General features: G+C 42.5%; 1 protein-coding gene across 1 annotated transcript in view; it reads right to left on the bottom strand.

The window, feature by feature from the left end:
- Positions 1-4,182: 4,182 nt before the first annotated feature.
- Positions 4,183-21,796, bottom strand: part of MICALL1 (MICAL like 1) — a 131,927-nt gene continuing 114,313 nt past the window's right edge. Inside the window, exons 15-17 of the mRNA XM_075833670.1 lie at positions 18,367-18,413; positions 6,627-6,765; positions 4,183-5,440 (exon numbers count right to left, since the gene is read on the bottom strand). Coding sequence (XP_075689785.1) covers positions 5,326-5,440; positions 6,627-6,765; positions 18,367-18,413 — 301 coding nt within the window. The 3' untranslated portion in view covers positions 4,183-5,325. The remainder of the gene's footprint in view (positions 5,441-6,626; positions 6,766-18,366; positions 18,414-21,796) is intronic.

The raw sequence follows: 21,796 nt of genomic DNA, 5'->3' as shown, positions 1-21,796 counted from the left end.
TCTGCCCGGCCCGGATGCATAACTTTATGCAAACCGGCCGGGCAAAATGGTCGATTTTACCGGCCAGCACTAGGGCTTCGGGCGGGACCCGGTCGTGTGAATCCCGCCTAAGTCTATTCGATGCTGGATAACTCCAAGCACCATTTGCCTTTACCTATCACCTGATCAGTGTTCTCTCCAAGCACCACAGATAACCAAAACACAGTGGACCCAGAGAGACATCATGGTGAATCTATCTCTACACACGCGGTGTGTTTTTTCTTCTATATACAGCCTCATTCATTCACACAACAGGGTCCGACTGTCGGCCGGGAAAATCGGCTGTTTTTGGCTTATTTTCCCGGCCGGTTTGCATCCGTTCCGATTCGCCGATTTGGACCCGTCTTTTTCCCTGTCCGTTTTAAAATCGGATGAATTTCATTTAAATTTGTTGCCACACACAGCTCTCTGTAGATAATGCCACCCAGGCCCCTGTTGGTAAATGCCACCAAGACCCCTGCAGGTAATGCCACCCAGCCCCCTGCAGGTAATGCCACCCAGCAGGTAATGCCACCCAGCCCCCTGCAGGTAATGCCACCCTGCCCCCTGTAGGTAATGCCACCCTGCCCCCTGTAGGTAATGCCACCCTGCCCCCTGCAGGTAATGCCACCCAGCCCCCTGCAGGTAATGACACCCAGCCCCCTGCAGGTAATGACACCCAGCAGGTAATGCCACCCAGCCCCCTGCAGGTAATGCCACCCTGCCCCCTGCAGGTAATGCCACCCAGCTCCCTGTTGGTAATGCCACCCTGCCCCCTGTAGGTGATGCCACCCAGCCCCCTGTAGGTGATGCCACCCAGCCCCCTGTAGGTGATGCCACCCAGCCCCCTGTAGGGGTTGCCACCAAGTCCCCTGTAGGTGATGCCACACAGCCCCCTGTAGGTTGCACCCATCCCCCCCCCCCCACATTCCAGGAGAAGTCACTGACTTCAATGTGCATATATGGATAGTGTAGTCACTGACTTCTCCTGGAGAGGAATTCCCTTCCACAGGTCGGGAATTCCGCTTCAGAAGTGAGTGACATCGCTGTGTCCAAATATGGACAGTGTAGTCACGCACTTCTCCTGTAGCGGAATTCCCGGCCATAGAGTCGGGGATTCCGCTGCAGAAGTGAGTGACATCGCTGTGTCCATATATGGACAGTGTAGTTACGCACTTCTCCTGTAGCAGAATCCCCAATCCCCGGCCGGGGATTGGGGATTCAGACTCCTACAGGGAGCAAAAAAAGACCCATCTCCTCCTCACATGCACGCTCCGCTGTGAGGAGGAGGAGAGAGAGCGCGCAAGCGACAGTAGACCCGGCCAACACTTGGGGCACATTCCGGTGATGGCTGTGTATTACCCGGCCCCATAGACTTCTACGGGTGCCGGGCGGCCGGGTACCCGGCCGAAAATAGGGCATGTCCCATTTTTTGACGGCCAGTTTTCCCGGCCCATCAAAAAAATCGGTTGTGTGAATAGCCCCATTAGGGGTTTATTGTTCCTAATGCAGCCGGGTGACGGCCGATTTATGAACGGCCGGCACCCGGCCGGGAAACCCTGTCGTGTGAATTCCACCGGAGTACAGTGTTATTTCTTTAACATCTGTATGTAACTTAATTTATATTAAAAAAAACTTGTATGACTTTGTTGTGATTTTACTGCATCAAAAGTTATTTTTCTTTGCAAATCAGCAAAATCTTTATATTAAACACAAATTACATTTTGTTTTTTAAGGCTATAGACCTTAAATCGACCGTCCAGTCATTCTACAGTGCCCCAGGCTATACTAAAATATGTTAAGGGTTTACTAGCAAAAAAAATACTCTCACCGTTCCACTGTAGTTCACCTTTCGAGATGCAGTCTCAGGTCGGAGTGGTCAGGGAGGCACTGGTAGCATCTATTACAGGAATCAGGACAGTCTTAGACTATGGCTAGCACACTATTGCTAAGCAGTAATCTGAAAGTCATGGGGACTTCCATCAGAACGACTACTGCTGGAATGGCGGCAGCAGAGAACAGCTTGTAAAAACCGAATGATTAAAGATGTCAGTGCTGAATTTTATCATCTCTGAAGAGTCAGTTTAAGATCCAGTTTATTTGGGACTTTACTATCATTTCCTTGTTACGTTTAGCTACAGATCAGTGTAAAAAAAAAAAAAGTTTGATTATCCATACAAGCAGCTCCTATCTATTATCTTCCTATTCTAATCTATGAAAAATAATTCACTCAGCTTTTGCAGCTAATGTTTTGTGGCTTAATAAGGTGGTATGTCAATCTGTGTAATGCTTGGAAGGGCATGAACACAATCTACCGCAGTCTACGCAGTAACAGAAGTATACTTCCAATACAGCTGCTTTATTTTATTCTGATACAGAAGGCTTTTTTCCCAAACAGTGCAATAATTTAATAATTATAAAAATAAACACAAACTGGCAGCTATGAAGCAAAAACAGTGTAAAAGAGGTAAGTGCCAGGCTGTAAACACAAGCTGATGAGGTGGGCATCACTGCATGTTGGGCAATGATAGCAGAGTTTAACTTTTTTTTTACATCAAGCATCGTTGGCGCTTACAGACTGACTCAGAGAGAAGAGGGAGGATAGGTAATATATACAGTGAAGGAAATAAGTATTTGATCCCTTGCGGATTTTGTAAGTTTGCCCACTGTCAAAGACATGAAGAGTCTAGAATTTTTAGGCTAGGTTAATTTTACCAGTGAGAGATAGATTATATAAAAAAAAAAAAAAGAAAAATCACAGTCAAAATTATATATATTTATTTGCATTGTGCACAGAGAAATAAGTATTTGATCCCTTTGGCAAACAAGACTTAATACTTGGTGGCAAAACCCTTGTTGGCAAGCACAGCAGTCAGACAGTTTTTGTAGTTGATGATGAGGTCTGCACACGTTAGATGGAATTTTGGCCCACTCCTCTTTGCAGATCATCTGTAAATCATTAAGATTTCGAGGCTGTCGCTTGGCAACTCGGATCTTCAGCTCCCTCCATAAGTTTTCAATGGGATTAAGGTCAGGAGACTGGCTAGGCCACTCCATGACCTTAATGTGCTTCTTTTTGAGCCACTCCTTTGTTGCCTTGGCAGTATGTTTCGGGTCATTGTCATGGTCGAAGACCCAGCCACGAGCCATTTTTAATGTCCTGGTGTAGGGAAGGAGGTTTTCACTCAGGATTTGATGGTACATGGCTCCATCCATTCTTCCATTGATGCGGTGAAGTAGTCCTGTGCCCTTAGCAGAGAAACACCCCCAAAACATAATGTTTCCACCTCCATGCTGGACAGTGGGGACGGTGTTCTTTGGGTCATAGGCAGCATTTCTCTTCCTCCAAACACGGAGAGTTGAGTTAATGCCAAAGAGCTCAATTTTAGTCTCATCTGACCACAGCACCTTCTCCCAATCACTCTCAGAATCATCCAGATGTTCATTTGCAAACTTCAGACGGGCCTGTACATGTGCCTTCTTCAGCAGGGGGACCTTGCGGGCACTGCAGGATTTTAATCCATTACGGCGTAATGTGTTACCAATGGGTTTTCATGGTGACTGTGGTCCCAGCTGCCTTGAGATCTTTAACAAGTTCCCCCCGTGTAGTTTTCGGCTGAGCTCTCACCTTCCTCAGGATCAAGGATACCCCACGAGGTGAGATTTTGCATGGAGCCCCAGATCGATGTCGATTGACAGTCATTTTGTATGTCTTCCATTTTCTTACTATTGCACCAACAGTTGTCTCCTTCTCACCCAGCGTCTTACTTATGGTTTTGTAGCCCATTCCAGCCTTGTGCAGGTCTATGATCTTGTCCCTGACATCCTTAGAAAGCTCTTTGGTCTTGCCCATGTTGTAGAGGTTAGAGTCAGACTGATTAATTGAGTCTGTGGACAGGAGTCTTTTATACAGGTGACCATTTAAGACAGCTGTCTTTAATGCAGGCACCAAGTTGATTTGGAGCGTGTAACTGGTCTGGAGGAGGCTGAACTCTTAATGGTTGGTAGGGGATCAAATACTTATTTCTCTGTGCACAATGGAAATAAATATATATAATTTTGACTATGTGATTTTTTTTTTTTATATATATATTCTATCTCTCACTGGTAAAATTAACCTAGCCTAAAAATTCTAGACTGTTCATGTCTTTGACAGTGGGCAAACTTACAAAATCAGCAAGGGATCAAATACTTATTTCCTTCACTGTACTTCGAATACCAATGGCACTGATGAAGACAAGCCCCAGCACCCTGGGCAGCCATCATTCACTTGTCACATACCAAATATATTTGGAACTGAATAATGTTTAATTCAAAGTACCAGTCCCCCTGAATAAAAGTTGAATCCTTAGCTTTTAAAACATGTGCAATAACTTAATATTTTTTTTTTACCTTAAAAGTTTTTACAAACATTTTCTGAGGAATGCAGTAAATTATTCAATGTTGCAATGTTTCAGGTCATTAGTTCGGGATTAGAAAAAAGGAGGGCCTGTTTTATTTCTAGAAACAGCACCACCCCTATCCATGGGCTGTGCCTGGTATTGCAGCTCATTCCAATTCAAGAAAATAAAGAAGCTGCAATACCCAGGCTATGGAGAAGAGTGTCGCTGTATATGAAATAATGCAGACCCTTCTTTTTTTTTCCCAATCTCGGGTAACCCCTCCAGTGTGAGCTCTGGAATAATGTTAATGTTTAGCCATAGCTGTGCACTTACAGTGAGAAACTGTAGTTCAGCCACAAATAGCAGTACACACATCTTTTCATTATTCTTTTGGCTCTATAACATATCATTAAAATGGCCTCAACTTTTTCCATAGGCAGTTCTTGCTAGACAGTGATCAGAGTAACTTGTTCTGGTGCAGCTCTAGTTAAGAACATGGTTAAAAAAAACACATCGTAGAAAGAAAATTGAAGTAAAATGACATGGCACAAACAAGCAAAGCCACAGAAGAAGAATGGTTTGCATCTCAATGAAGACGAGACAATGCTTTTATTTTAAAATGCAGCTGGTTTGGGTTCTCTAAAGGTTTGTGAAATATAAAAAAATCACCCATAGCCTGTTATATGTAACTTACACATCCCCTTTACTAAAGCAATCTGGATATAGGCAGCAGAAATAAAACATTTGGCTGGCTACATTTGCGGTTGGCCAATCCATTCTCTGTATGGCGGTCCCCCCAGCTGCAAAACTCTTATTATGCAAACAGTTTAATAACTTAGCAGCAAATACTGGATATACCCAAGAAAGTATGCATGAAACATTATTACCTGTTATCTATCTAGTGTCAAAATATGCTGTACTCACATCAGTTCCTGTCTGCAAGGGGATCACAATCCCATTTCTGTAATATGGCAGCCCATGAGGAATTACTCATATACATATGGTAAAAATCGAAGGAATGTCTAATTAGAGGCCTGTCACTGAATAATAATAAAAAAAAAAAAAGTCAGTAAAAGTGTGATCACCATGGCAACAGATGATGCTATGACTATACTACCACAAGTCTAGTGAATGGAGCCGGTGGGAAATCATGTAATGTAATTTTCATCTGCATGCCCAATCCTTGAATATATGGATATTCAAACTGGATACCTTTTTACATAAGTAAAGGCTGCCATAAACACACAAGAGTACAGCCAATAATGAACATACCAATAATCTGTGCAATCATTTCCAGCGATGTAATTATGGTCTATTGATCTGAAAGTTCATTAGACAGTTTGGAAATTTCTGAAGAGGTTATTAAAAGGGTTTGTCCAGTTTAGAAAACCCATTTTTATATGCTCTATTAGAGAGTTAATAGAGAAGAGTCCTCTGTTCAGGATACTTATCTTTTGGCAAGTGGTAACAAAGATCATATATCGCCCTGGAGGACCTATTCTGCTCTGTATTACACAGAGACCTGTTCAATGTGAACTGTGTAATGCTTAATTTTCCCCGTGGTCGCGCTATAGGAAAATCAAACAAACACTAACTGACACTTTTTTCCACAGATTATAGCAGAATTCTGGGGGGGTCCCAGTAGAAAAGACCCTTTGTGATTAGATTACGGTCAAGGGGTTGTCTGCCTTAGACAACCCCTTTTCACATGCCCTACTAGGCCACATGGAAACTTGTGATAACCTACCCTCCCCCCCTCCCCTTTATTAGCCAAAGTCCCATCTCATGCATTTCTCCCTTTGGAGGAATCCGTTCGGATAACAAAAAAAATAAAAAGATTGCTATTGGATCTAGAAAACATTTGTACCAAATCAACTTTTGCTGAGGAAATTATTTAAAGGCTGGAAAAGAACAGAAAAGCTCTGACCAGAGAAGTGTGGAAAGATCTGAGTATATATAAGTATTGTTCATTAAGCTAGTGCCAAGTCATTTTACTTCAACCTCAAGAGTCAACAGAATCATGGTCCAATACAGTTAGTGAAGCAGTTTCTGATAGACAGTTGCGGCAAATAGGACTACTTGTATGTCGAGTCACGTTTTATCAAGAGACTTCTTCACTGTGCATTGTGAAATGGTCAGCAGAGTCTTGGATGGAAGAGAAGGCACAACAAAGATGGAGTGAGCATTCTGCTGTTCATCTCCGCTTCCACTTTAATCCCGATCTACCTCTTGGCTCCATCCTCCTGCTCTCGAGTTTTGTCCTTTGGGCTCTTTGTTTTTGTATCTTGTTTTGGAGATAGGAGCTTGAGGACTTTCATTGGTTTGAATTTCCCTTTCTTTTTCTTATTGGAATCTCTGTGGAAATCTAAAAAAAATAAAAAATGTATGGAACAAAAGTGAAAAGACTAGAAATGTGTGAAATACCCAGGGTGTATGGGAAGGTAGGCTGAGATTTAGTGAATGGTCGGTTTTTTCAGGCAGAGGATTTTAGATTGTGTAGGGTTATTAAAACTCATATCAAAACAGGAAAGGAGAAATTATTTATTAAGGAATGGGCAACTAAATATATTTTATGAAGCACTCCGGAAGAGATATCTTTGTTTTCTTTAAATGTACTTTCTTAACCCCTTAAGGACATAGCCTGTTTTGTCGTGACAATGTATTTTATGTTAGTGGGAAAATTTGGTCGATATATTCAGTGTTTATTTGTGAAAAACTCCAAAATTCTGTGAAAATTTGCAAAAATTTGAATTTTTCTAAATTTAAATGTATTTGCTTGTAAGACAGATAGTAATACCACACAAAATAGTTACTAGTTAACATTTCCCATGTCTACTATGTTTGCATCATTTTTTTAAAAAAAATAAAAAAATTCTAGGACTCAAGGGTTAGAACTTTAGCAGCAATTTCTCATATTTTTCAAGAAAATTTCAAAAGGCTATTTTTTCAGAGACCAGTTCAGTTCTGAAGTGCCTTTGAGGGCCTTATATATTAGAAAGTCCCCATAAATCACCCCATTTTAAAAACAAGACCCCCTCAAAGCATTCAAAACAGCATTCAGAAAGTTTCTTAACCCTTTAGGTGTTTCACAGGAACTAAAGCAAAGTAGAGGGGAAATTTAAAATGTTCATTTTTTTTTTTGCCAAAACTCATTGGTAATAATTTTTTTTCTTAAAAAACCCAGAAAGTTTTACCAGAGAAATGCAACTCAATATATATTGCCCAGATTGTGCAGCTTTTAGCAATATCCCACGTAACCCTAGTGTGCTAATGGACTGATCACCGGCCTTGGAGCCCCTAGTGGATTTTGTGGCCGCCCATTTTTTTAGAATATATTTTAGGCACCATGTCAGAGGTCTTGTGGTGCGAAAACAGTGGAAACCCCCAAAAGTGACCCCATTTTGGAAACTACCCCCTCAAGAAATGTATCTAGGGGTATATTAGTTAGCATTTTTACCCCATAGTTTCTTTACTAAACTTATTGGAATTAGTCTGTAAAAATGAAAATCTACTTTTTTCTGAAACAACTTCAAAAATTTGTAATTTTTACAAGGAATAAATGAGAAAAAGTACCCCAACACTTGTAAAGCATCTTCTCCTGATTGCGCAATGCCCCATATGTGGTAATAAACTGCTGTTTGGACACACTGCAGGGCTCAGAAGAGAAGGAGCACCATTTGGATTTTGGAGAGCAGATTTTGCTGGAATAGTTTTCAGTGCCATGTCCTGTTTGCAATGCCCTGAAGGGACCAAAACTGCGGAAACATCCAAAAGTGAACCCATTTTGCAAACTACACCCCTCAAGGAATATTTCTAGGGGTATAGTTAGCATTTTGACCCCAACCTTTCTTTGCAGAATTTATGGGAACTATGCCGTGAAATTGAAAATCTAAATTTTTTCTAACATGTAGTTTCAGCTCATATTTTTTCATTTTCACAATCAATAAAGGAGAAAAAGCCCCCCAACATTTGTAAAGCAAACTCTTCTAAGCACAGCAATACCCCATATGTAGGAGAGGCGTGGCTTGGACATGGCGCTGACCAGACGTGCTGCTTGAGAGCTCCGTTCCTGCACTTCCCTAACCCGATCATAAGCACATTAATAAGCAACATTTTACTTACCTGATGGTCAGGAAATCCAAGGCCTCCACGGGGACTCCTTATTGTACACGGCAGATGTCTTCAGCCGGCTCCATCCAGAGAGATTCCTGACCGGCGCCGCTGGAAGGGAGACGAGATGGCGCCGGGACTTCGCTTCCAGAGGGGCTGTCATCTGCGGCCGGCGCTGCTGCATCAGGTACTGATTGTACCTTCTCCTCGATCTCGGGTTCTCCGAGGCAGTTTCCCTCCCTGCTGGATGGGATAGAGCCGTGCTCTTCTGGGGCTGTGATAGCGCTGCCTTTCATGGCGGCCGGGTTTCCCCTTCATCCTCCCCTCAGGTGTTGGGGTCTGCATTGCTGCCTTCTACCTCTCCCAGAGATTTGGCTGTTCATCCCTCCTCTCACGAGTGGTTCTGCTGTACTAGGGGATGATTTACAGGGCCTGAGACGACAGTTATCAGCATTGCCCACTAAACAGGACATGGAGCGTTATGTAAACCGTCTTGAGACGACGTATAAATGATGATCCTCTGGAGCTGGATAGAGCTCACAGGACTCTAGGCCCTCGTAACCCGGATCCTGATAGGCCTAGAGATGTGCTATGCCGTGTCCATTTCTTTTCTCTTAAGGAGCAGATCATGAGGAAGGCCTGAGATAAAGGCGAGGTTTTATTACAGGGGGTCAAGATCCAGCTGCTGTCTGATTTGTCCAGGATGACACTGGACAAGCACAGAGTGCTACGTCCTTTACTGGATGTCTTGAGAGAACACGAAATCTCCTATTCCTGGGGTCACCCCTTTCAGCTGCAGGTTCGCAGGGACGGGATACTGCTGAGTGTTCGGGACCCAGGGGATGTTCCGGATTTCTGCGCTGCTCTCCGCTTGCCTAGAGAGTTTCTCTTCCTGATTGGCCTTATGTTCCCATCACGCCGCCGCGTCCACGGTCACGCATGCGAGGTCGTTCTCCTGCTTCTCCTATGAGGCGTCATGATGGTCGTCCTGCTGAGCCGATGTGATTCCCTTCTAATGTCTCCTACTTGCGGCCTGCTGTCAGAGTTTAATTGCAACGGTTATTGTGTTTATCATCTGAGGCAATTGTATCCGGAGTTTCATGTAGACATTGCTGTTTGGGTCTGCATTTTGTTCTAGGTGATTGCTGCTTGAGATCTGGTGGCCACCGGATGCTGATTGATTGCTGTCAATGCGCTACAAACGTGAATGTTTATAATTTTTATTATTTTCCTTTATTGCTAACCTGTATGTGCATTTATGCTGACAATGAATGTATTTAGGGGTGTTACACCCTTATTTAATTATTTTGGGGTATCATGCTAAGTGCCTTGGTTTTCCTTTCTTTCCTGTTATATCGTTATTTGCTATATAAAATTTGCTGGGTTGGGGGGTGCAGGGCGCTGGCTAGACCTTGTCCTGACACTTCTCCTCTTAGGGTCTCACTGGTTATCTCCGGTGTATATTGGATGGTTTCTCCTTGATTAGATCAAGGAGTGGGTGCTTGTTTCACCCACTTGTTTGTCTCTGTTGTCGTGTCTCCCTTCCTTGTCTTTCTCTTCATCGCTGTAGCACATTTTTGGGCTTGCTCGTACTACGTGCATTGGAGATGGCACAGTTGAAAGTCTGTACCTTTAATGCTAGAGGGCTTGATGTCCCAGAAAAACGCTCGCAGATATTGTACAACATGCACAAAGAGTGTGTAAATATCTTGTTTTTACAGGAGACTCATTTTCAGGTGGGCCACACTCCACAGTTTACGAATCGTTATTATCTAGTCTGGTTCCACAGTGCCAACCCGGAATCCAAGTCTAAGGGCGCTAGTATATGTCTTCATAAGTCACTTTCTCATAAACTCATAGACGTCCTAGTTGACCCAGGTGGTCGGTATGTGTTTCTTAAACTGTCCATTCGGAATAAGCTGTTCACCTTGGCTAATTTGTACCTCCCCAATCAGGATCAGGCTCGGGCGTGCTGCACGTATTTGCGGAAATTGGAGGAGTTCACGGAGGGAGTCTTAATTGTGGGCGGTGATTTTAACCTGACATTCGATTCCAGACTTGACACCTCCTCGGGCAGGTCTGCGGTTCCGAAGTCCCACTTGGGAACCTTGAAGACTGTGATGCATTCCATGCAATTGATTGACGTGTGGAGGATTCTGCACCCTCAGGTAAGAGAGTATACTTACTTCTCCCCGCTACACAATATGTACAGTCGGCTGGACGCCTTTCTTGTTAGCCACCATTTGCTTACCTGGCATCCTACTTCTGAAATGGGCCCTATGGTTTGGTCAGATCATGCCCCCGTATTTCTGAAACTTACATTTCCTAGCTCGGTACCCAATTTCCAGTCTTGGAAACTTAACGATAATCTATTTCGTGACTCAGTATGTGTGTCAGCCCTTAAGGACTCGCTAACCGGCTTTTTTGAGGTACATGCACATGAAACCACCCCATTACCATTACAGTGGGAGGCACTGAAGTGTGTAGTTAGAGGAGTCCTGATACAACATGGGGCACGTTTGAAGCGGGAAAAAGGGGTAGCTATTGCGCGGCTCCTTACTCAGATACGGGATCTTGAATCCTGTCATAAGCGCGTTCTTTCCTCTCAGATTTTTGCGGAACTTACTACAGCGAGAGAATCCTTGCGTTCTCGGATAGACCAGTCTCACGCTCGGTTCAGGGACCGGATGCGAAGACATTCTTACGAATTTGCTGACAAATGTGGCAGGTCTCTGGCACGGATATTGCATCTTCGCACACGGGCGTCGTATATCCCTAAAATTACATCTCCCTCGGGCGGTGAGGTTCATGATCCGATGGGCATCACTGATTTCTTCAGACAGTATTACTCGGCCTTATATAATCTTAAAGGCCATTTTCAGGATATGCAGGCGGATGCGTTGTGGGATAAAATAGACCGTTATGTGCACGACACTGCGTTGCCATCCTTGGGGGACGGGGAGGCTTTGGGACTTGGGGAAGATTTTTTGGAAACGGAAGTGGAGCGTGCTATTGGAGACTCTCCCTTGGGCAAAAGTCCAGGACCCGATGGGTTTAATAATAAATTCTACAAGACATTTAAAGATCAACCGGCTCCATTCTTGACGAAAGTCTTTAATTCCGTGTCTTCCTCGTGTCCCTTTGCACCTCAGTCCCTTGAGGCCCATATTACCCTTCTACCAAAACCGGGTAAGGATCCGACGTCGTGCGAAAATTTCCGGCCAATATCGTTGATAAATGTAGACGTTAAGATTTTCGCGAAGTTGCTTGCCTCTCGACTCTTGGCGTTCTTACCTGCCCTGATCACGGATGACCAGGTGGGGTTTGTACGTGGTAGAGAAGTGCGGGATAACACTAATAAGACCCTTCTTTTAACATCATACTGCCAAACCCGTAAGATACCGATGTGTTTACTCTCGGTCGATGCCGAAAAAGCTTTTGACAGGGTACATTGGGTGTTTCTCCGTAGTGTCCTGATACAGGTTGGCCTTGGCGCCACTATGGTGGATAGGATTATGGCATTGTATCATGGGCCTACGGCCCGTGTTCGAGTTAATGGTTTGTTATCTGACTGTCTATTACTAATGGAACGAGGCAGGGGTGCCCACTCTCACCTCTACTCTATGTTTTGGTCATGGAACATCTGGTCTTCGCACTGCGGAACCCTAATATCAATGGCGTATGTGTAGGCGCACACCATCACAAATTGGCGCTTTATGCGGATGATCTCCTTGTGTACATTATGAATCCGATGATTTCCTTGCCATCTTTGACGGGGGAATTTGAGCGATTTGGTCATTTGAGTAATTTTAAAGTAAAATATATCTCTTGATACTGTTCTAGCCACTCATCTCGCTCGGGTCTTCCCGTTTGAGTGGCAATCTAAATCTCTAAAATATTTGGGGGTGCATATCCCCACACAACAGTCGGATTTGTTCACTTTGAATTACACACCCATTCTGCAGCGTACCTTGAAGGATCTAATGTCGTATGGCGGGAACCGCATATCGTGGTTAAGGCGCATTAACGCAGTTAAAATGGACATTCTGACCAATTTCCTATACATATTCCAGACCGTCCCTATCATAGTACCAACAAGTTTCTTCCAAACCTTGCATAGGGCCATAACTAAATTTGTATGGGGCTCCTCTAAGCCTCGTATTAGTTTTGCTGTCCTTAGTCGGCCAAAAGTGGAGGAGGGCGCGGGTTTGCCAGACTTTAAACGCTACCACCAAGCTGCGGTTCTCATGCGATTGGTAGACTGGTTCCGCTCAGATGCGGGTAAGCAATGGGTGCGCATTGAGAAGGCTATGTCTCCCCTAGCACCGTCCAGGTCCTCTGACTCCTCTTTTTGATGACCCTTCCTTCCCTCCGGCGGTGGGTGTGGACACATTCCTCTGTTGGGAGAGACAGGACGGTGGTTATTTGGCTAAGACTCTTACACCTGAGTGTGAAATTTTGTCATAGACTGTTGTCTCTGAGGCCTGCCCGGGGAGACGTTCAATATGGTGGTCCTATTTTCAGTTGCGCTCCTATCTTTCCTCCATGGGCGATTGTCTTGTATTGCTGCAGGATAAGACTCCTCTGGAGCACTATTTGTTGTTTACTGCTGCCCCCTCTAATGTGTTGTCCTACTTACACGGGATCCTTCTACCTAAATACAATTACTCTCAGTTGACATTCACTACAGCATGGGACGAGGAATTGGGGACTCGACATTCTGCTAAAGAGTGGGGCACATCTTTCTTCCTGGCGCACAAGTTACCGACCTCGTGTTTCGCTCAGGAAAAAAATAATAAGATACACACCAGATGTCCTGCTTTGCTGCATAGGATATTTCCTAATGTATCTGACGAGTGTTGGAGGTGTGGGGAGGCTCCTGGAACTATGTTGCACATTTGGTGGGACTGTCCTAAACTCCGTCCCTTTTGGAGAAAAATTTTTGACCTTGGTAACAAACTTTTTCATACTGAGGTCCAGACTTCAGCCTCCATTGGCTTACTTTCCATGGTTCCTGAATCACTCCCACACCTCAAAACGGGTGTCTTTCGGCATTTTTTGACGGCAGCGAGAACAGTGATCCCTCGTCATTGGAAGTCCAGTACTGTGCCTTCTTTGAAGGAATGGGTAACGGAGGTGAACGGGATTATGAGGATGGAGGAGTTGATGTCCGCTGATCGGGGTAAATCTGAGCTCTTTGTCCGCACTTGGGCAGTGTGGTCCGGATTTCGGGGTGGTACTGATCTACCTCTCTGGCTGGATGGCCTCTTTTGAAACGCCTATATGCCAACTTTTATGTGCTATGTCCGTATGTGTTTCCCTTTGTTGTCTTGTGTCTGTGTTAGTCTAAAGTATAATGTGCACCTATATGCGACAACTCTTATCCAAATGTGGCGACTGGTTTCCCTAAATATTGCACTAATTCCGCTGCACTTATGGTACGGTTATTCTCATTGCATTTCTTACTTAGCTTATACTTGCTGATTGGGAGGCTACCTCCTACTGCTGTTTCTATACATTTTATGCGATATTGAAGTTATTATATTGCACTGCGTGCAAAGTTTGTAAATTTATGAAACAATGTGTATGTGGTTATATTTTTAGTATTTTCAAAATAAAAATCTTTGATAAAGAAAAAAAATACCCCATATGTGGTAATAAACTGCTGTTTGGACACACGGTAGGGCTTAGAATGGAGCGCCATTTGACTTTTGGAGCTCAAGTATTGCTGGAATGGTTTGCGGAGGCAATGTCACATTTGCAAAGCCATTGAGGGGCCAAAATAGTGCAAACCCCACAAAAGTGATCCCATTTGGGAAACTACACCCCTCATGGAATTTATATAGCGGTATAGTGAGCATTTTGACCCCACTGTTTTTTACTGAATTTATTGGAATTAGGCAGTGCAAATGAAAATCGACATTCTTTCCACTAAAGGGTTGAATTTTTTTCATTTTCACAAGGAATAAAAGGAGATTTTGGTTAATTGTTTTTTGGGCGCCATGTCGCATTTGCAGAGCCCCTGAGGTACCAGTACAGTAGAAACCCCTGAGAAGTGACTCCATTTTGGAAACTATACCCCTCAGGGTAATCATCTAGGGATGTAGAGAGCATTTTGATCCCACAGGTGTTTCATAGATTTTATTAGAATGAGGCAGTGAAAATGAAAAATTATTTTTGTTCCCAATAATATGTAGTTTTGCATCCAATTTTTTTTTCACAAGGGGTAATAGGAGAAAAAAAAACAACACAATTTCTTACCCAATTTCTCCTGAGTACGGCAATACTCCATGTGTGGCCCTAAACTGCTGTATGGGCACATGGCAGGGCTCAAAATGGAAGGAGCGCCATTTGGCTTTTAGAGCACAGATTTAGCTGGACTGGTGTACGGGCGCCATGTCGCATTTGCAGTGCTCACTTAGGTACCAGACTAGGAGTGTAAAACCCAGAGAAGTAACCCTATTTTGTAAACTACACCCCTCAAGGCATTTATAATTTGCCTAGACATATGACAGGGCTTAGGAGTGAAAGCAAATGCGCGTGTGAGGCCTATTTGGGTGATTTTCGCAGCACTGGCCCACAATGGCAGGGCCCCCAAGTAGTGACCCCCATTTTGGAAACTGCACCCCTCAAGGTATTTTTTAAAGGGGTGTAGTGAGCATTTTGACCACACAGGTTTTTTGTTTTATTAGAAATGAATGCTCATTGGATGGTGCAAACTGAAAATTGCAAATTTCCACAGGTATATGCCATTTTAGTGCGCAATATGTTGTGCCCAGTTCATGCCACTGAAGACAAATAGCGCAAATTGTTAAGCGGGTTCTCCCGGGAATTGTGATGCCATATATGTGGACGTAAACTGCTGTTTGGGCACGCTGCAGGGCTCAGAAGGGAGTGAGCGTCATTTGGCTTTTGGAGCGCAGATTTTGCTTAGTGGTAGTTTTGTTTGGAGTTTTGCTGGTATTTCAGTTTATGACGTGGGGGCATATGTAATCTGTGCGGGTTACATCAGGGCATAATCAGAGGGTATAATAATGGGGTGAATAAATAATAATTCATAGATATGTGGCTGATGTCGCACAGATAAATGGTGCCCAATCCTATCTGCTTTTGGAACACTCTGCACATTTTGCATCGCCATATTCTGAGAGCCAGAACTTTTTCATTTGGTCTCCCCCGCAGCTGTGTGAGGACTTATTTGTTGCGGGACCATCTGTAGATTTCACTGGTACTATTTAGGGGGACATGCGATTTTTTGATCACTCTTTATTTCATTTGTTGGCAAGCAAGGTGACCAAAAATTAGCAATTCTGATAGTGTTTTTGTATTTTATTTTTTACGGCGTTCACACTGGGCTATAAATGACTATTTTACTTTATTCTGCGGGTCGATACGATTACGGCGATAGCATATGTAGATAGTTTTTTTATGTTTGGCAGCATCTACACAATAAAATGACTTTTGTTTCAAATAATTTTTTGTGTCACCATATTATTTGAGCCATAACTTTTTTATTTTGTTGTCAAAAAAGCTGTGTAAGGGCTTGTTTTCTGCGGGACGGGCTGTAGTTTTTAATGGTATAATTTTTGGGTACAATCAACTTTTAGTTCCCTTTTTTTAGTTGGTTTTGGGAGGGGTAGTGACTAAAAAACAGCGATTCTGGAATTTTTTTTACCGTGCGGGTAAAATAGCATGATATTTTTATACTTCGGGTCATTATGGACGTGGTGATACCACATATGTACTTTTTTTTTCATGTTTTCCGTTTTTTTCCTATAATAAAGGACTTATTATGGGAAAAAAAGGCTGTTATAGTATTTTTATTAAACTTGTTTTAACTTTTTTTTTTTTTGTCCCACTAGGGGATATGAAGGCATGAAGCCCTGGTCGCTATTCTAATACACTGCACTACCTACATAGTGCATTGTATTAGAGCGGTCAGCTATTCACTAACAGCAAGCCTATTAGGCTTCGCCTACCGGCGGGGGGCGAATAGGCTTCCGTGCTAGGAAGTCATTGTTAGGCTACGGCTACCCCTCCTCGCCGGTTCTGATGGTTGCCATTAGCAACCATAGGGTGTGATCTAACTACATAGATGCGGCGATCGCTGCATCTAAGGGGTTAATGGGCCAGATCGGAGCCTAGCTCTGGTCCTGGCCGTTAGAACAGGATGTCAGCTGTGACAAACAGCTGACACCCGCGCTCATGGCAACCATCATGGTTGCCGACAGGCTGGAAGCCACTTAGATGCAGCGATCGCTGCAGCTAAGGGGTTAATCGGCCAGATCAGAGCCTAGCTCCGGTCCTGGCCGTTACAGCGGGGCATCGGACAACAGATACCCGGCGGTGATGGCGCTTGCTCAGTTTCTTAGCTAGCGCCATCACCTACACATTCACAAGGAGCTGTGATAGGTCAGTCACAGCAGACTGACCTATCACAGCGATACCGGGCTGGGGACTGCTGAGATTGGTCCCCTGCCATTTTACTGTGCCGATCAACTGTGAAACAGGGTGACAGTTTTTATCCAGGATGCACTAGTACGTCCCAGTGCCTTAAAGCACTGCAATACAGGATGTATCGGTGCGTCCTGGTGCGGTAAGGGCTTAATCTACTTTAATTTAACTTATTAAAAATATTTTTACAATACAGCTTTTATGTATCCTGTATACATAGAAGCTGTATCTTTCTCTGTCGATTTCGTCAATTCAGTTAAACGGACGGCTCAGCTGAGAGCGGGTCCTGGTGATATTGGCTAGATAATGCGTATCAGCCGAGCAGTCAGTTCAGTTCAACTGATGAAACATGCTCAGAGAGAAAGATACAGCTTCTATGTATACAATGTACCTGGAAACAGTATTCTAAAAACAAAAACATTTTTTGTTTAAATAAAAGACAAATAAAAAAATGCTAAGAATCGAAAAATACATTGAATTTAAAAAAAAGAAAAAATTTAATTTCAAAAGGTGTACCTAGCCTTTAGGATACCGGAAGGGAAATTGTGAGATAGACCAACGCTGGCCATCCACATTGGATATCTGTGGGCTAAACACTTGTTCAGCCGACAGGTATCTCCTCATAATCATGCATGTTTGGACTAGCATTCATGTTTATTCAATAAGGGAGAGGGAGACAAGCTGCTGCTAGGCACTTAATATCCCAGTAGAACAAAGGATCGGGAATGTTAAAATCCAACATGCCCAATCCTCTTCCACTGACCTCTGTTGCTGGGTGACCGTCAGAAGGCCCCATCACACCTTCAAATATTGGTGGGATCCATCTACCTTAATCTAATGCGTTCTAATGTGTTAGTGTGTGTATAGGCAGCTCTATCCACCACTTGGGAGTGATATCTAAATAATAATATAACATGAGATGTTTGAGCATATCTGTTTCACAACTAGTTTTAATATGTGAAGTTCGGGTATATTGAACTAAGTGGCAGTTACATAGGATAGTTACAGCTTCCAACACCAAGGCAAATGTCACAGACTAATAATATATTATGTTAATACTGCAGTAGACTGATGCTACTACCGAACCAAAATAACTGCTACGTAGAGGTGGTAAAGCACAACTATTTTATATAATAATACCATAAAAGATAAAAAAAAATAGAAAAAAAAAAAAAAGGATTAAATCTATGGGACATTAACGTATACATTAAAATGTTGCATCCAACAGATAGGTTGATGCCAGAATAGTGGATTGTCTGTACTATGTTTTTACATCCAATCACAATGCAAAACTCTTCAGAAGTCCTTCACAGATAATGTCCACCTTTTTTTTTTTCTAAATCTTAACTTTGCAAATACTTGTCATGGAAGCAGACAAGGTCACCTCCAATGAGCCCCTTACCTTTCTTTTGGAGCATTGCTTCTATTAACTTGTCTTCCTCTTCCTCCCTGCAGAAAAAATAAAATAAAAGTGAATCATACTCTGCTCCCATGTTTTAGCATGTATGTATGTAAACTTTCTACAATAAAGCGGTTTCAAGAATATTAGACAACGGAGGCTGAAATTGTCAAATATGGATCCATATATAAGCCTCCATTGTCTTATATGGGGGAACTTTGATTCCATAATAGCAAATTCGCCCGCCTAAGGAAGCAAATTTTCACATTTGATCAAGCTAGGTGTGTGTGAAGCTTCCATACCTTGAGATTGCCATGATCTAAAACATTTAAAGGTTGTATAAGTATGAAAATTAAAAGTGGTATAAAGATATAAGAATTCTGTCTTAAATTACAAAGGAAGTCCAGATTACTTCTGAAATTTACTAGCAAGTAATGACTTGTACGGGATTTTACAGCAATGATCTAACCAGTTGTGAGGTGTTCAAGTTGTGAGAATTATACAATCATCCAGTGGATCACCAACACTATGGATAGAAATTTACAAAGAAGAGAAAGAAGAAGTAATGTATCTGCTTGTAAGACAGATCGTAAATCGAACACAAAATAGTTACTAGTTAACATTTACCATATGTCTACTTTATGTTGGCATCGTTTTTTTAACATCCTTTTATTTTTCTAGGACGTTACAAGGCTTAGAACTCAAAAAAAGTAATGTTTTCAGGGAACAGTTCAGATCTGACGTATGTTTGAGGGGTCCATACTGTACAAACCTCCATAAAGCAAAAAAAATGCACCCCTCAAAGTATTGAAAACAGCATTTAGAAATTTTCTTAAACCTTTAGGCGTTTCACAGTAATTAAAGCAAAGTGAAGGTGAAATTTACAAATTACATTTTTTATAATTTTTTTTCCGTAGCACAGGAGGTTATACCAGAGACATACAACTAAAAATGTATTACCCAGATTCTGCATTGTATAGAAATATCCCACATGTAGCCCTAGTGTGCTGACGGACTGAAACACAGACCTCAGAAGCAGAGGAGCACCTAGTGGATTTTGGGGCCTTCTTTTTATTAGATTATATTTTAGGCACCATGTCAGGTTTGAAGAGGTCTTGTGGTGCCACAACAAAGGAAACACCCCAGAAAATACCCCATTTTGGAAACTACACCCCACATGGAATTTATCTAGGTGTGTAGTGAGCAGTTTGACCCCACAGGTGTTCCATAGATTTTATTAGAATTGGGCTATGAAAATTAAAAGTAAAATTTTTTCCAATAAAACTTTTTCGTTTCCACAAGGACTGAAAGAGAAAAAACACCACTACATTGTAAAACAATTTCTCCCAAGTACGACAATACCCCATATGTGGTTATAAACGTCTTTTTGTACACAAGACAGCGATCCTTCCCTTCTGAGACCTATTTGGCTTTGGAGCTCAAATTTTGCTGGAATGGTTTGTGGTGGCTATGTCTCGTTTGCAAAGCCCCTGAGAGGCCGAAACACTGGAAACAACACACAAGTGACCCCATTTGGGAAACTATACCCCTCAAGGAAGTTATCTAGGGGTATAATGAGCATTTTAACCCCACAGGTTTTTTTGCCGAAAAAATTGGAAGGAGGCCGTGAAAATGAAAATCTACACTTTTCCAAAATAAAATGTAGGTTTAACCATTTTTTTTCTCCATTTCCACAAGAACTAAAAGGAGAAATAGCACCACAACATTTGTAAAGCAATTTCTCTAGAGTACAGCAGTACCCCATATGCGGTCATAAACTGCAGTTTGGACACACGGTAGGGCTCATAAGGAAAGGAGCGCAGTTTGGCTTTTGGAATGGCTTCTGGGCGCCATATCGCATTTGCTGAAACCCTGTAGTACTAGTACAGTGGAAACACCCCAAAAGTGACTCCATTTGGGAAACTATACCCCTTGAGGAATCATCTAGGGGTATAGTTAGAATTTTGACCCCAAAAGGTTTTTTGCTGAATTAATTAGAAATAAGCCGTGAAAATGAATTATGGGAACATATGGGACTTTGGACATATGGGAGGGTTCAGAAGAAAAGGCGTGGTATTTGACTTTGAGCGTAGATTTTGCTGCAATGGTTTGCGGACACAATGTTGCATTTGCAAAATCCCTGATGTACCAGAAAAAAAAAAAAAAGAAGTGACCCCATTTTTAGAAACGACACCCTTAAAAAGTTATTTATCAAAGGGGTGTAGTGAGCATTTGGACCCCACAGGTATTTTTCAGAAATTAAATATGCCCTGGATGATACAAAGTGAAAATTGCAATTTTTCCACTGATATGCCGCTCCACCACACAATACTTTGTGCCCAGCTTGTGCCACTGGAGAATCTTACCCCATAAATCGTTAAGCGGGTTCTCCCGGGTATGGCAATGCCATACACGTGGACATAAACTGCTGTTTGGGCACACCGTGGGGCTTAGAAGTGAAGGACCGCCATTTGGAGCGTGGATTTTATGTGGTAAGTTTTGTTTGAGTAATACAGGTACTTCAGTTTATAACGTGGGGCATATGTAATCTGTACGGAGTACATCAGGGCATAATAATGCGGTAAATAATACAATTATCAGTAGATGTGTGGTACGCTGTGAAGCGATCAGTTATGTGCATGCAGTGTCGCACTGATATCCTTTCTTATCCTTCTTTTAGGGACTTTTCCTCCTTTGTAGTTTGGGACATTTTGCTGGGAAAGTGTTGCCCTGGTATAATATGGGCTCCCTCGCTTCCATCAGATGTGCTACTGTATGTCCCTTCCCTTCCACGTTCCTAAATACTAGGGCCCTGAAACTGAAGGAATGTTCCCCCTCCGGCCTGCACATCGGGATGTTCTTTCATCAACCCATTACTACTGCCATAACATTTTTATTTTTCGGTTGATGGAGCTGGTTTTTTTGCAGGACACGCTGTAGATTTGATTGGCACCATTTTGGAATAAATGCATTTCTGGATTAGTTTTTAATTGTTTTTTTTTTTTCGGTATTCACCGTGCACCTTAAATTACACGTTCACTTTATTCTGCAGGTCGATACGATTACGGCGACACCAAATTTATATAGTTTTTTCGTGTATTGCAGCTTTTGAACAATAAAATAATTTTTTATAAAAATCATTTGTTTTCTGTCTCGCAATATTCTAACAACTATTTTTGAGTGGACAACGCTGTGTCAGGGATTTTTTTTTGTGGGACGGGCTGTTTTTATTAGTACCATTTTGAGGTAAATGTTACTTTTTGATCAATTTTTATTCCATTTTTTGTGAGATGTGGTTACCTAAAAACGGCAGTTCTGGCATTGCTTTTAATATTTTTTTTTATTGTGTTCACCGTGTGGGATAAATTACATAACAACCTTATGGTTTGGGTCGTTACGGACGTGGCAATACCAATTATGTATAGTTTTTTTC

The sequence above is a fragment of the Rhinoderma darwinii genome, chromosome 7 (assembly GCF_050947455.1).
Source record: "Rhinoderma darwinii isolate aRhiDar2 chromosome 7, aRhiDar2.hap1, whole genome shotgun sequence".
Taxonomy (NCBI): domain Eukaryota; kingdom Metazoa; phylum Chordata; class Amphibia; order Anura; family Rhinodermatidae; genus Rhinoderma; species Rhinoderma darwinii.
This window is presented reverse-complemented; position numbering and strand designations above follow the sequence as displayed.